Source organism: Citrus sinensis, chromosome 7 (genome assembly GCF_022201045.2).
Source record: "Citrus sinensis cultivar Valencia sweet orange chromosome 7, DVS_A1.0, whole genome shotgun sequence".
NCBI classification, from domain to species: Eukaryota; Viridiplantae; Streptophyta; class Magnoliopsida; order Sapindales; family Rutaceae; genus Citrus; species Citrus sinensis.
Genome location: NC_068562.1, coordinates 15467044 through 15480381, shown reverse-complemented (window position 1 = coordinate 15480381; position 13338 = coordinate 15467044). Strand labels below are relative to the sequence as shown.

Sequence of the window (13338 nt, the reverse complement as noted above, 5' to 3'; positions counted from 1 at the left end):
ATTGGTAGCTTTCTACACCATTGCATCTACAAATCAAACATGAACAAATCTGATTGTAAACTTATCTGATTTTCCCAAAATGAAATGGTTACAATAGAATCCCAGTCCAAAAACTATAAATGGGTTTCAAGTCTTTTGAACACTGTAATTTTCTAATCTTCTGCGGCCTACTGAATATTTTTTATCACATATCGATCTACTTTATCCGCCATACACCTTTACATCAAAGTTTTTGTATTTGTTTCAGGGACAGTTCATCCAAAATCTACAGTTCGTTTTTTCCCTCTTCATTCTGACAAATCTGTACCAAAATTGGAGATCCGAGGTCAGAAGTAGAATCTAACCATGCAAAAAATTCAAGTCAAGTCTCATGCATGTCGCAATGGATGCATGGTGGATTATCAGTTTGGTCTGCAGGAGTGATCTGCTGCAAGCAGTAATCGTGAAAATGGTGACCACATGGTAAAACAGCAGTGCTCGGACGAACGCCTGGCTGTAATATTTGGCCTTCTGATGCGAAAGAAAGATCCCTATTGCATAAGTCACACTTATAGCCGATTGGCTGAGGAAATCTATTTGAATCTGCCAAGAAAAGTCAGGTCTTATCATCTTTGCTATCATAACGATTGTCATTCATGTAATCAATTATTAAAATAGTATAACCATTATAGCCATATTTAAGTATAAGGTTAATGCAGTGGAGGGAACATGTCTATTGAGGCTATGATAAGAGGCTTGCCTAGCTACAGGATAAGCATTTCTGTGTCTAACTTAGTGAATGAATCAGGGCATAAACTTGAAACAAAATCCTTTGCTGCCAAGTGGGTTATCAAGAATAACAACACAGAACAGTTCTGGACAAAATAAAGGGAAAAAGTTATCAAAAAGGCCTTACTACACCCAGACGGAGGTCATGATTGCACCTGATCTAATCCATCCTATTTTTGCACGCCTATGATAATGCCAGCATATAGTGAAAAACTGAAAATAGCAAAATGACAGCCACTAAAAACTAGGTAGATAGTCGACAAACCATTGATCACAGGTAAACTTTCCTATAGGGTATCATGACTTTGAAAAATTATAAACCATACTCCGCAAAATAATAATAGGGGACATAACCAACAAAAATAGATGTGAAGTATCAATAAGCACCTTGCGGTAAACGAAGACGAATTTCCCTGGCCATTTGTGAATAAGGATGAGCAGTCTGGAGTGGATGTGGGAGAGGATAACGACTCTGGGACAAGGTCCGTAGAAAATCAGCAGTTCGAGGGAATGATGGGAAAGAAGCAGCAGTGGGGGCTTGGGGTGGGACAGGAGCAGTCTGGGATCGCCGTGTGAGAGGGGAACCAGTTTGAGCAGAAGCTAGAACAGATGAATGAATGGTAGCCCTACGCTGACCAGGGCTAGCAATTGAAGGGGCTCGGATAGCACATCTCTTCTGACCAGGTCCAACTGAAGCAGCATTGGAAGTCTGCACAAGTCCACTTGCTCGTGCATCTGATATACCCTGACCTGTAAGTTGAGAGTTAGCAAAGAAGATTGTGAAGAGTGTAACCCTTGCCTAAATAGTATGAGAGCACGGATCCAATATTAATTACTAGAGGTAAGCAGAAACAATAGTTACCTGGAGGCCGAGTAGGAACATTGATTTTAGATTTACCTGCAATTATTCACAAACAGCTATTACAAAGGTAACCCATCCATTAAATACTTCACCAGGATAAAAATTAAGGGTCCTCGGTTGACCCAGATCGAATTCATGATATGCACAATCAAGCCTATTTATGCACATCTAATGTCCCAGCATGAAATGAAAATCGCACAACCACTACTTATGAAAGCAGGTTTATGATTAATAAAATGTCAATTAGGTCTGAGTTTTCCAAAAGCTTATCATGGGTTAAAATTGGAGGAAAATGTTAGATGCGTAGTCAGAGGAAGTGAACTTTAAAAAATAACATCACGGGAAAAAAATAGAAATTCAGAAGTTAAAGAATACCTTTTGATGCACGAGGTGGTGGTTTTTCCTTGCCTATGGGAGGGGGAGGATGAACAGTCTCAGCTAGAGTTGGAACAGTACTCTGGGATGCAGGTTGAAGAAAAGCAGCAGTCCTAGATAAATGAGTGAGAGAAGCGGCAGCCTGGACTTGGGGCTGCACAGGATAAATCTGGGTGGCTTGATTGACAGAGGGAGCAGCTTGGGCAGATTCTGAAATAGATTGATGAGTTACCAATCTAGTCGAGCACTGAGTTGGACAAGCAATGGGAGGGAATCGGGTTGCATATATCATTTGTGACAGTCCAACTGGAACATTGAAACCTTGAGCAGGTCCACTTTCCCTTGCAACTCGCAGTACTTGACCTGTACGTTTAAGAAATCACCATAATCAGTAAAAACTTGTAACTGTAATCAGGGAGCTGTATAGAAAATAATAAATAAAACTGAACAACTCGGGTTCAAGATTGACTAAATTAACTCATAAGCATTCAGCTATTGCTCTTACAAAAATTACCTGTCCAATAAATACATAACTAGACTAAGAGCCAGATTCTGGCTAAGTTTGGATTATTTCTGCTCAAGTTTGGGAACTACAAACACATAAATATTATCAATCAGTTTAGCAACATCACTTCTGTGTCAACATCATGAAAGACAAACTTACTTTAAAATTGTTTTCAGAATACCATCTTAGTCGCGACAGCAGAGCATGGTAGCCATTCAGTCAAGCTAGTTATATAATGTAGTTAGGCTTTAAACGCATGAAATTAATATTCAAACTACGAGGCCTTAACTAGGCAAATTCATTGTATGTTTGTCAAAACCTGAATCTCTGTAAGCCCACAGAACTATAATTTTAAATGTTCTCCTGTACATCTAATACTTTCATTGCTTTGTCAAATCATGCGAAACTTCCACTTCCCTAGTTATTACACAGCTGTGGGTTTATTTAAGTTTGAGATCAAAATTTATTTAACACATCTGTGACCATATATCTTGCTAAATAAAAAATTCCAGTGCAAAAAAATTTCTGAAAAATACATGTACGGCGCTTTTGTAATAAAGTGAAACATTAAGTATGTGATCACAATTAGCTTGAATCCCAATATTCTTATACAAACAGATTACCTTGAACAACCTGAGCAGCACTGCCCTTGTTATCTGGAAAATTCAAATCTGCAACAAAAAGTTCAACCACAATTCATTCAGCAACGAAGAACTAGTATCTGTAGACGACTGAATCAGAATTTCCATGACATTTTGAAGTTTGAACAGCCACATGTATGAGTAAGAACTGTAATTCCAGTTTGTCTTGCATGAGAAGCAGCTGGCTCACTATTGTTTATCCAGAAAAGTGAATATTCCAAATCTGAAAATCTAGCATGGCTAATCAGCATTTCCTGCTTTACTTAGTGGAACAAAGTACAGTTAATCACCATTTTATACTTTATTAAGGTTTTGAAAAATGTGTCTCTTACCCCAACCGAGAGATACCCTTTCCAACGACAGATACAGCCTGAATGAATGGAGCAGAGAGAATAGAGAGGGGAAGGCCATACCAGACAATTGATGCCTTATTCTCTCAGGAATTAAACTATCTTCAACAGTTTGAAAAGAAATAGATGGCTAGCATTGTATTTTAGAGGCAACTTTGAAGTCATGACATGCTGCACCTAATTCAATCAAGCCTATTTATGCGCGACTAATGTGATGGCATGAAATAAATTAGCGCAACCACCACTTTAGAAAGGAGGTTACAATCAATTAAATGTCAAATCAGGTCTAAATTTTCCAATAGCTTACCATTGTTAATATAAGAGGAAAACATTTGATATGAAATCCAAACAAATGAACTCTCAGAAATAACAAGGACTATCACTGTAAAAATAGAAATTCAGAAGTTAAGGAAATACCTTTCGATACATGAAGCAATGGTATTTCCTTGGCTAAAGGAGAGGGAGGATGAGCAGTCTGGACTTGAGATGGGAGAGTAGTACTCTGGAATGCAGGTTGAATAAAAGCAACAGTCCCAGGTAAAGGTGAGAGAGAAGTGGCAGTCTTAGCTTGCGGGGGGACAGGCATCAGGGGTACAGGAGTGAGGGAGGAAGCAGCTTGGGATGGCCCTGAATTAGATTTATGGGTAGAAGGCTTTATAAATCTAGTCATGCGCTGAATTGGATGAGTAATGGGAGGGAATTGGGTTGGATATCTCATATGAGACGATCCAGTTGGAACATCGGAAGCCTGAGCAAGTCCACCTCCCCTTGCAACTGGCATTACTTGACCTGTAAGTTGCAGAAAATAAAAGCAGAATCAGTGAAAATGCGTAAGTGTAACCCAAGTTTATTTGTGACCATGGAGGTGTACATTAATGCAATAAGATTAAGAGCTAAATAGGAACTGTGGTTCAAGATTGACCAAATTTACCAAAATACATTCAGCAATCGCTCTTACAAAGATAACCAGCCAAATAAATACATAACTAGCCTAGCACTTGAGCCAGCCAAGACTCTGCCTTGGACTTTTTCTGGCTAAGTTTGGATTATTTCTCACTAAGTCTGGGAATTACAAACAAATACTATTAACAGTCAGTTTAGCAACATTGTGAATTAAGTCAACTTCACTCCATTTTGTTCACAAATCTAACCGTGAATAAGTTTGAATGCAAATACATAATGACAAACGTACTTTTAAATTGTTTCCAGCATACTTGCTACTTCATCACCACAACAGAGCAGGTCAACCATCTAGTCAAGCTAGTTGGATAATATAGTTAGGCTTTAACAGATAAAATTAATATCCAAAATACGAAGCCCTAACTAGGCAAAATCACTTTATCTCTGTAAGCCTGCAGCAATATAGTCTTAAAATGTCATCCTATACACCTGATACTTTCATCGCTTTGTAAAATCGTCCTTATCTTCCAATTTCCTAGTCACCACACAGCTGTGGGCTTGCTTAGGTTTGGGATCAAAATTGATTTAACACAGTTCTGACTATTTATATCTTTTCGATACCAAAATTCCAATTTCTCATAAATACATCTACTCCACTGGCGTCATAGAGTAAAACATTAGGGATGAAATTGCCATAAGGTTGAATCCCAATATTCCTACGAAAACAAATTACCTTGAGCAGCACTGCCCTTGGTGTCTGGAATATTCAAATCTGCCCAAAAAAAAAAAAAAGGCTAAACCTTAGTCAATTCAGCAAGGAAGAACTACCATCTGTAGATGGCTGAATCAGACATGATGTATCCAGAAAAGTGAGTTTAGTGAATAAGCGAATCTTCCTAATCTCAAATCTAGTATGGCTAGCTAATCAGCAATTTTTGATTTATTAAGTGGACCAAAGTATAGCGAACCACCATTTTATACTTTATTAAGTGGACCAAATAAGAATCTGCCCAGGCAAATCCAAAGGTTCAAACGACAGATACAGCCTTAAAGAATGGAGCAGCAAGAATGGAGAGGGGAAGGCCTTACCAGGTAATTGAAGCCCTATTCTCTCAGGAAACAACCTTTTTCCAACAGTTTGAACAGGACTGTCCTGATAGGCTGGCAACTGTTGCCCTGCAGCTAAAATCAAATGATGTTAATTCAGGCAACAGCTGGCTCATTACTCTCTATCCCACAACCCAAAAAAGTGAATAAATAAATCTTTCTAATCTGAGAATCTAGATAGCTAATCACCATTTCATACTCACTAAGTGGATCAAAAAAGAATCTGCCGAGAAGAATCCAAATAGAAGGTTTTGAAGAACTTGTTTATTTTCCAAATGAAGGATAACCTTTCAAATGAAAGATACAATCTGAAAGAATAGAGCAGTGAGGATGGATGGGAAGGCCTTACCAGGCAATCGAAGCCTTTTTCTCTCAGGAAAAAAGCCATCTTCAACAGTTTGAACAGGGTTATTCTGGTAAACTTGAAATTGTAGCCCTGCAGCTAAAACAAAATGATGTGAAATTTGGGCAAGGAGAAAGGAAGTGCAAAACATCTAATCCTGAAGAATATACAAATTTACTGAGAGATATTTAAATTCTGAAAATTTTCACAGCAAGAGGACAATTTAACCTTGTGGTTGACACTTAGAGTGTCACCGGCAACTCAACTATGAATACTGTGGTAACATGTCATGCAAATTTTAAGCGATCAAGTCTTACATGAGGCATTAGGATTCAGTATTAAACAAATAATATTATTATATTTCTGTCTAACACATTTGGTTTTAAGCAAATAAGCTTATCTTATTTTTGTCTAACACTTGGGTGTTGGGGGTGGGGTGGGGGAAGGGGGGCGCGGTATGTGGCAATCCTATCATGTTTCTGGCTTGCACCTTCACTTCCACATGACTGGCTTCATGTTCCAAATGAAGTATGCAATTTAACATAATAAATGGAAAGATTATCATGTCCTTTATTCAAGTTCAATTGCAATAAATATCATCAGCATGATAAAAGCACTCACAAGCAGTCAAGCACACCACTTAAACATAAAATTATGAAGAATTATGATTTAATCACCATAAAGAACTAAGTAAATGCTATTTTGAATATAAACAATTCATTTATTTCACATTATTTTTATAAGTTTTCTCTCGAGATGATGGTAAAGATTAAGCCATCCAAATCAAGATTAACAAAAGTTTGAAAATTTCATTCTAGCACTAGGGTTGTACTACCCACAAATGATAATAGATTAGATTTTGTAAAAGTAATAATAAAATAATAATAATCATGCAGCATCAGACTTGTCAAATTAGGAAAACAGTTTAAAACTATATCCTGATCCACTCAATTACTAGATATTAAGAGGTGAAAAATAATCTTTTGCCAAAATCTTGTTTCTCATTAATTAGTATCCACAAAGCGCAAAAGCAAAAGTGAAAATCACATCCAGACGTGCGCTAAAATACAAACTTCAAGTCAAAAAAGTATAAGAAATAACAAAAATAGCCAGTAATAACAAGACAGTGATCCGTACGCTACAATATGGCATATTGAATGGTATTGTAAAGGCAGCTAGTATACCTGGAAATCCTGTGTTGGAATCTACAATTTGAAATGTTGCACCCATGTTCCCTCCAAAACCTATGCTCAAGAAGTCAAAGAAGAGTGTAGTTAGTTATCTACATGTGAAGCTTGAAATGGAAGCAATGAACTTAGGATGAATAATCCAATACTAAAATTGCCACCTGGAACAAAATCAACATTCTTATTCAAGGTCCAATCATGCATGTTCTGAGCAGGATAAAAAAATTCACTTTCATTTTGAACCGTGCTAGAATGAGCATCCATGTTCTGTGCAAAACTAGAAGATATACCCACATTATGCACTAGACTAGAAATTCCATCTGCCTTCTTTGCAAATCCAGAAAAACCAGCATTAAATCCAGGATTTGAAGGATTTCCATCGGATATTTGACCACAGATCATACTTAATTTGGGAATAGCTGCCCTCATGGTTCTATGAGGACCTTTTGATTCTAATATGGTGTCTGAACTATCTCCAACTCCAAGGCTTGGAAGATTGTCATTGACCTTTTCTGGATAAGTGGATTGAACAGCATCAGTCACCCCATTGCCATTGTTTCTCATTTCTCTAATGTCCCTGCTGCAGCTTAACACGTTTGTGCTATCTTCATGGCTTAACTCAGCTCGGTCATGAGTATGGTCATCAGAAATGCCAACAAGGCCAACCTTTTCATTCTGCATTCTAAGCAATCCCACGTCTTCATCAGTTTGTACAAAAGCAGATGTCCCAGTGCTGTCCTCACTATTCGACTTCTGATCTCCCATTCTGCTATCAATCCTAAAGGCAAAATAATTCGCACAAAAACATTACTTCTAACACAGAAACTATTAAAATGAAGCCGATATCAAACCACATGGGTTTAAACAAAGGAGAACAAATGAAGAAGATGAATTAATAGGACAATAACCACAAGAATGCCCAAAAATTGTCAAAATGCAGAACAATAAACAAAATTTAGTGCATCAGACATTTGGCAAGAGCATTTCTCACAACCTCAGGGCACAAATTCTTCATCTGGAGCAACTAAATAATACAAATATCATTAGAACCCTAAGAAGAAAAATTAAATACAACTCCCAACAACACGAAGAATCTAACTTTACAAGCCAACAAAATATCTCTTTTATTTTATTTTATTTAATTAATTTTGATGCTGGCAGTGTCAGTTACCCAACAACAGTACGAAAAATCCAATCTTTATTGACAAAAACACAACCACTAACAAAATGAACAAATTCCCATTTGCATTACCAGAAAAAGAATCTAAAAAGATAATCTTTAGAAATACTTTTATAAGGGAAAAAAAAATCAAAATCACAATTTCAAGGATCCTATAAATTCCAGAATATTGAAAGAAATGACAAAATAAATGATCATGGAAAAGAAAAATTTCTTGAAAAAAATAAATCAACTTTTAAGTGATCGGACAAGAAAACATAATATGAATAAAAAAATTTCGATCATCAAAAATTAAAATTAAAAAGAAAAAGAAAAATCGTTGAAGATGAAACTCACCAGTGTAAATGAAGGAAAGACTCGAAGCTGAAGAGGTTTTGGTATTTTGGCGCTTACGGGCATTTTGGAAAGCTTTAAAGGGTGCGGTGTGGGGCCCTCCTTTTTTATGACGTGTCATTTTTGTGTTCTTTTGGAGCTGACCTGGCGATGACTTAGTGGTGAAGGTCAAAATGTTTTTACTGTGAAACGGTGTATTTTGTTACAGGAAGCGCTTACGTGTCGTTATCATCGCGTGCTTAACACGCCGCTAATAATTTCATTTTTCTCGCACGTGTAACTGCTGGTGCATTTTCCCGCCTTTGATTCGAACCCGGCTCAGTTGCACAAGTCAAAGTTTATTTATTTTAATCAAAACATTTAAACTATTAATTGAATATAAATAATAACAAAATATAAATAGATCGTACATTTTTAATTTAAAAATAAAATATTATTTTATATAATATAATTTATAATACACTAAATATAATATTAGTCTCGTTGGAATTGAGGTGTTGCAGCTTTTAAACTACAGTTGCTGTAGAAAAAAATAGTAACTATAAAAAAAAGTTAATAATATGTAATAAATATAAATTTTAAATAATAATTTTGATAAAATTATTAAAAATATAATTGATTTTGTATTGTATAAACGAAAAATTATATCAACATATCTTACAAGTTACAACAGTTAGTGTTTACCAAACACTTTAAAACTACAACTGCCCAACCTCAATTCTAAATACATCCATTGTATTATAACTTAACACAACATAATGCATCGTTTATAGTCCTCCAATTTTTCTTGGTTTTATACTACAATAATTATGTTTTCAAATAAATATAATTAATATCAAAATCAAGTCTAATATTCTTATTTCAATATGAGTTTTACACTTAAATAGTGAAATCAACGGTTGGATGCAAAAACTCCAATTTTGGAAGAGAAGACTTCAAATTCTCGTAAAATTTACCAAATAAATAAGTAGAGCAATTTTTTTTTTTTCCATGAGATGATAGGAATTGAAAACAAAGAAATTGTTTAGAGTTGACAGCTTCTATATATATAATTTTTTCTCGTACTCAATTTACCAAATCATATAAATATTCCTTGAACACAACGTAGATCATCAAAGGGATCTCAAACACCCATAGATGAATAGACTCACTGAAATGTAGATCATGTAGATATCTCTTCAACATAACATAGATAATTTTCTTCAAAAATTATTACATATATATAGAGAGAGAGTAATTTTCCAATTAGAAATCTGTTAATTTAAAGTAAAAAATAAACTAAAGGACAAGAAAAACACACATTCAAATGTATATGTATAAATATAATTTCAAGTCAGCTTTAGAATTTTGGTTTTACTGAAAGCTCGTTTCTCTCGGTACAACAAAAGTGTAATCAACTTCATTGGTTAAATAAACTTCATATACACACATTCAAATGTATATGTATAAATAAAACTGGGAAGAAAAAAATGCAGCAAAAAATATGTCCTAGCCAACAAAACATTACGTGTGAAGACTGAAGTCACTGCTTCTCCCCTTCAATCATCAATGAATAAAAACACAATGAAAAATGCAGTCACTACTAATAGCTAAAATTACTGGACTTCCTAGTCTGCTTTGGGATGCTGCTGTCCGCCACGAGCTAGTACAAGGACGAAAGATAGCACCATGGTGATGAGGTACCCAGCCATGGCTCCATAACTCACACATATTGGCCATTCCTGTGTATGGAAAATGAGATAATTCAGGCCTCTAACGAGAGATTGCAACATGGACATCGTATTCAATTATTCCACGAAAAAGAACCATAACTCAGTTTGAAAACCAGCCAAGTTGAGCAATTATCAAACAGGAAAACAATAAAACAAAAGGGGAAAAAAATTGATATTCATCACTGATATGGAGTCATAACTGATAAATGCTAGGTCAGAATATTAGTTTCTTCACCTACAACAGACGACTTGCTGATTCAACTGTCAAAATTTGTATTCACAAACAACTGATATAACATCACACACGCAGATGCAGTCAGGATTTGAAGATTGAGCCTTGCAAAAGCCTTAAGATAAGACAGAAGCAATTCTCCAATTCTCATGAGAAAATAGCATAAAATGCTAGATGCCAATTAAGAAACTCTAGAGTCTGCATAACCAATGTGACATCAAATGTTCGACTAAAATTATTGAAACCACCTAAAATTGGAAACACTACTCAGACTTTAATTTTCAAAATGCTCTACAAAAATGTTACTAAAAACAGCTTGATCCCAAAAACCAACAGAAAAGTTGGTAAGAAAACTCACAAGGATGCTTCACTTCAAGCAGAATATAGCGGTTAAAAGGGGAAGAAAAATTACCTGCCATGGCCTCTCCCAATCAAGCGGCATTGGCCAAGCACCAAACCAAGCTCCAATAACAGCTCCATGTGCTGGTAGACAAATCATATAGTCTACTGATGCATTTGGTCTAAAGAGTAATAGGTATAAATTTCACATCAGCTTATGGTAATTGTAGCAGAAATTCAACAGCCAGTTCTTTAATCCAATATATTTTTTACTATCCTGCCTTTGAAAATTACAAGACGGAGCTCCATTGTTCCATAACAGATAGTGCACAAAACACAATTACGCTAAAAAAAAAGAAAGAAAAAAGCTCCTTACCATGCTAAAACACTTATTATGAAATCCGCCCAACAACATGCTGAGGTCCACATAAAATCAATAGAGAAAATTGTAACAGCCCAGACTGTTACTCACCCCAGGATTTGATAACACCACATAAAAACATCATATACTATTAAACTAGTATTTACTATGTACAATCATGAGAGATAATCAAGGAAAATTATACTGCATGGCCAAATGCTCTAATGCAGAGATCAACCAACAAAAAATGTAAGAAGCTTACTTTGTATGGGCAAATATACGCCGCCAATCTTCCCATGATGAACCAAATACTGAGGCAGCCGGTACAAACTGTCAATACACCATAAATTAGTTCAAAAAATGTTAATGGGACAACTCACATGACAGAATGCATAACTCTAGATGTAGCTAAAAGGATTGCTGTGCATGTTTTTCACATTTTCCATTCCTGTGGACAGAAGGGGAAAAGAGAAAAGACCTTTGTACGATAGATAAACTGGTGACCCTTATTTCCAAAATGTATGTTAAGTTTAATGCACATGACATCATGTTTGTTTTGTAAACAAATGCCTTTATGCACAGTGGTTAAGACCAAAAGGTGGGGGTTCTTACAGTGAAAAGTGACATTAGAAGAGACCAATTAACAGTCTTTGGAAAATACCTGTATCAAATAAGATATATACAATAAGCCATCTGGGTGACACTAATTAAAACCAGCAACAAATGCATAAATAAGTTATCATAGTGAAATCTTTTTCGTACATGATCAGTTATAAATTTTGAAAACAAAGTCACAGTTGAGATTGGACAGTTGTAACAAACTGACCATTTAAGTTTCACCATTATATTGAAATTTACTTTATTTTATTGAGAAAAAAGGAAAATTTACAAAGCCAAAACAGAAGAAATGAAAGTCAGTTTTAGAATACATTGAGGATTCATTTACCTGGGTGTAAAAAGGTATTGTTTTAAGAGAGGCATAAACCGATTTAGTTCCAATCTCAACTATGACTTCTGTATTCAGAATTATGCAGAAACACAAACTTTATCGAACTTTATTTCACGTACTGAATGCCAACAGGTGCACCCAAAGCAATAGCTCCCAAAGCATTTACAAGAGCCCCTATAAAGTAGAAGACACACAAGATATCTTAATATATGCAGGGTTAAAAGAAAAGGACTAAAATATAGGGAAAATGAATCCTCATAAAGACCTCAACAACAGGTTAATTCATTGAAATTTGAAGCTGAAAGCATAACAAGAAGTGGAAAACGTCTTTCACCACCCTATTTATCTTCAAATGAAGAAATGATACATGCATACTAAACAACCGCTTAAAAAGCATATTCAAATAATCAAATCCAGAAATAATACAATAATAATAAACATCACTGAAGATAATTTAAAATGAAGCATATATTTTTGTTCCCTAACAACGTCATAGCCAGAAACAATTTCCGTAGAAATTATAGAAAGCTTAAAAGATTACAATTTTCTCTCGGATTCTTAAATAATAATAATAATAATAATAATTTTATATTTAAATTAAATAAGATATTCATACAACTCCATTAATTAAAATCACAACTAACCAATAGGGAGCGCCAATACGCCTCGTATCACAGCTTTCAGATACTGTTACAGAAAAATTAATAAATATTCTTAAAAAAATTCACCACAAATAAAAGCAAATACAAGCTTATAAATTTAATTTAAAACAAAAATCAAAGTGAATTACCGAGCATTTCTCCGGATTTTTTCGGAAACAACTGTAAAAAAGTATCACTAATGGGCACATCGTCACCTGAACAAAAGAGTAAAATTTAATGAAAATAAAATGAATGATTAATTTGATGATTAAAAAAAAAAAAGAAGAGTCAAATAAAAGAAAAGGTACCCAGATCAGACGGAGACTGCGAGAAGGATCAGAGATGAGACTGATGGAGTAGAAATTGTGGGCCACCCATAATCCGACGGCTAAGCCAACTCCACATATCAGATGAATAAAAAATGTTTGCATGGGAGACACTGACTGCGAGGGATTTTCGGTTGTTGAAGCTTTCACCATTTTTTGTGTTCTTCAGTTTCCAGAAACAAGGCGCAATTTTCACAGTTTTACGTTGGTACCATGTCTTGGGCCGG

The 13338-nt window shown here is 35.3% G+C and overlaps 2 protein-coding genes across 9 annotated transcripts; both read right to left on the bottom strand.

Moving 5' to 3' along the window:
* Positions 1-50: 50 nt before the first annotated feature.
* Positions 51-8795, bottom strand: LOC102624479 (uncharacterized). 8 transcript variants are annotated; one of them, XM_052431543.1, is made up of 12 exons: positions 8555-8794; positions 7200-7816; positions 7036-7095; positions 5858-5950; positions 5491-5583; positions 5135-5173; positions 3919-4290; positions 3134-3181; positions 2006-2368; positions 1631-1666; positions 1156-1518; positions 51-582 (listed from the first exon to the last, which is right to left on the bottom strand). In XM_052431543.1, the coding sequence occupies exons 2-12, from the start codon at positions 7801-7803 to the stop codon at positions 362-364; spliced, it is 2292 nt and encodes a 763-aa protein (XP_052287503.1). In that variant the 5' UTR covers positions 7804-7816; positions 8555-8794; the 3' UTR covers positions 51-361. The 8 variants fall into 8 exon arrangements, with proteins under 8 accessions (XP_052287503.1, XP_052287505.1, XP_052287504.1 ...); XM_052431545.1 differs by having other exon boundaries at positions 5491-5577; XM_052431544.1 differs by having other exon boundaries at positions 5858-5944.
* Positions 8796-9928: 1133 nt separating this feature from the next.
* LOC102625326 (PIGF/3-ketodihydrosphingosine reductase fusion protein) lies at positions 9929-13320 on the bottom strand. The gene is made up of 8 exons (XM_006493403.4): positions 13094-13320; positions 12935-13000; positions 12789-12831; positions 12264-12318; positions 11808-11856; positions 11458-11525; positions 10908-11016; positions 9929-10272 (listed from the first exon to the last, which is right to left on the bottom strand). Exons 1-8 carry the CDS (start codon positions 13262-13264, stop codon positions 10159-10161), a joined length of 675 nt encoding a protein of 224 aa, XP_006493466.2. The 5' UTR covers positions 13265-13320; the 3' UTR covers positions 9929-10158.
* Between the last annotated feature and the right edge of the window lie 18 nt (positions 13321-13338).

Bases quoted from the DNA above. Each gene is read 5' to 3' on its own strand.
- LOC102624479 (XM_052431543.1), bottom strand. From the start codon at position 7,803: ATGGGAGATCAGAAGTCGAATAGTGAGGACAGCACTGGGACATCTGCT. The intron at 2,369-3,133 runs GTAATCTGTTTG...TTAAACGTACAG, and splicing joins TGCTGCTCAGGTTGTTCAAG to GTCAAGTACTGCGAGTTGCA. The intron at 1,667-2,005 runs GTATTCTTTAAC...GAATAATTGCAG, and splicing joins ACCACCTCGTGCATCAAAAG to GTAAATCTAAAATCAATGTT.
- LOC102625326 (XM_006493403.4), bottom strand. From the start codon at position 13,264: ATGGTGAAAGCTTCAACAACCGAAAATCCCTCGCAGTCAGTGTCTCCC. The intron at 11,857-12,263 runs GTACGTGAAATA...TATTTGATACAG, and splicing joins GGTGCACCTGTTGGCATTCA to GTATTTTCCAAAGACTGTTA. The intron at 11,526-11,807 runs GTAAGAACCCCC...GTGTATTGACAG, and splicing joins TTCTAATGTCACTTTTCACT to TTTGTACCGGCTGCCTCAGT.